Below are 1,626 nucleotides of genomic sequence, written 5' to 3' on the forward strand. Positions count from 1 at the left end.
GATTCTGAGGGCCATGTTTTAGTGGTGGCCAGGGCATGGCTGGACTTGATGATCTCAAAGCTCTTTTCCACTCAAACAGCTCTGCGATGTTATGACTCTAATCCCAGGTCCCTTTCCTCAAGATTGTAACCACTCCTGGCTGTCCTTACCGAGGGCAGGGCGCACTGGCGGACGAGGAACTCCATCATGGCCTCCCCGCCGGGCTGCTCCAGGTATCCGTGGTGAGCCATGGCGCTGATCACCTGCACCACGGCCCGCTTCACCTGCGTGGGCAGAGCAGCCATCAGTGTGAGGCGAGGGGGAAGCTGCCAGCAGGGTCGGGGGGGTCTCTGCCTGCTGCAGAGCCCCCCTCATGGCTCCCCTTTGGTATTGGGGAAGTTTATTTGGGGTCCTACACAAGTCTTTCAAGGTGTTTGGGCACCACACAGACAGCAGGGTCAGCTGTGGGGGAGCGGACAGGAGCCCACGGCCACAGCACCCACCACATGCCATTAAATCTGGCAAAATGGGTGTTTTGCAAGCAGCCGCGTGAGCCGAGGCTTTGCACGGGTACAGACGAAACACAAGGCCCCGTGTCCTGCCCCGTTCTGGGTGTGTTGGCACAACCACCAAAACCCCAACCAGGAGAGAGACGAGCGATGGGAGGAGGTGCTGAAGGACAACCGGGCTGGCAGAGGCAGGGGCATGGCACTACAGGCCCTCCAAAATAAACCCCCCACCCCTGAAGTACCCCACGGAGGAGCCGAGGCTCAGCTCACCTTGTTATTGCTGTCTTGCAGAGGAAGTTTCATAGACGAAAGAATAAAGGGCTTTTTAATCTCCATTTGAGAGGCTGAATAAAAGAAAAAGGCAGGCTCTGAAGCTCGGTGATGCTCTTCAGCTGCCAAGGACGGAGCTGCTCATCCCAAACATCCCCTGTCCCCAACAGAGAGGACTTTGTCCCTCACCCCATCCTGGGCCACAAAGATGGCTTCCTTCTCCATGCAGATAAGGATGGGCTCATCCCCTTGTCCCAGGTCCCAGCTGGGGACTCAGAAAGGGACCCATGGGAGGAAGGAGAAAGCCTGGAGCCCCCCTGTGCCTTCCTGCATCAAGACCCCAGCAGGGACCGCAGTCACCCCGGTAACTCACGGGCGCTGTTGATGATCTGCCTCATGATGAGCAGCGTCCCCACGCGGGTCCTCTCATTGCTGCTCTCCAGCTTCGGGAGGAGGAAGGCCAGGACGCGGTCAGGGAAGGAGCAGGCTGCGGGAGCCAAAGCAGCCATCATGGATCACAGCATCACTGAGGTTGGAAAAGCCCTCCAAGATCACCAAATCCAACCACCAACCCAACCCCACCATGGCCACCACTAAACCGTGGCCCCAAGTGCCACATCCACACGGTTTGGGAACCCCTGCAGAGATGAGGCCTCCACCACTGCCCTGGGCAGCCCCTGCCAGGCCCTGAGAACCCAAATTAACTTCAATAACTCAAATGACCTGAATTAATTCACCTCAATTAGCCCAATTAACCCCACAATCACTCACTTGGGCCCAGCCATAACCAGATCTGGCCCTGAGGGCACCACGGCGGCCATTTTGTTGGCGTCACCGGTGCTGCCACGGCAGCCATTTTGGCAGCCCC

At 58.1% G+C, this 1,626-nt stretch overlaps 1 protein-coding gene across 1 annotated transcript in view; it reads right to left on the reverse strand.

Annotated features, from left to right (window-relative positions):
* The window catches only part of LOC104548305 (maestro heat-like repeat-containing protein family member 1), a gene marked incomplete at its 3' end in the record, with an annotated part of 8,022 nt that overhangs the window by 1,040 nt on the left and 5,356 nt on the right, over positions 1–1,626 (reverse strand). Inside the window, exons 6-8 of the mRNA XM_010194292.1 lie at positions 1,132–1,245; positions 759–832; positions 150–263 (exon numbers count right to left, since the gene is read on the reverse strand). Coding sequence (XP_010192594.1) covers positions 150–263; positions 759–832; positions 1,132–1,245 — 302 coding nt within the window. The remainder of the gene's footprint in view (positions 1–149; positions 264–758; positions 833–1,131; positions 1,246–1,626) is intronic.

The sequence above is a fragment of the Mesitornis unicolor genome, unplaced genomic scaffold (genome assembly GCF_000695765.1).
Source record: "Mesitornis unicolor isolate BGI_N332 unplaced genomic scaffold, ASM69576v1 scaffold7441, whole genome shotgun sequence".
Lineage (NCBI taxonomy): Eukaryota > Metazoa > Chordata > Aves > Mesitornithiformes > Mesitornithidae > Mesitornis > Mesitornis unicolor.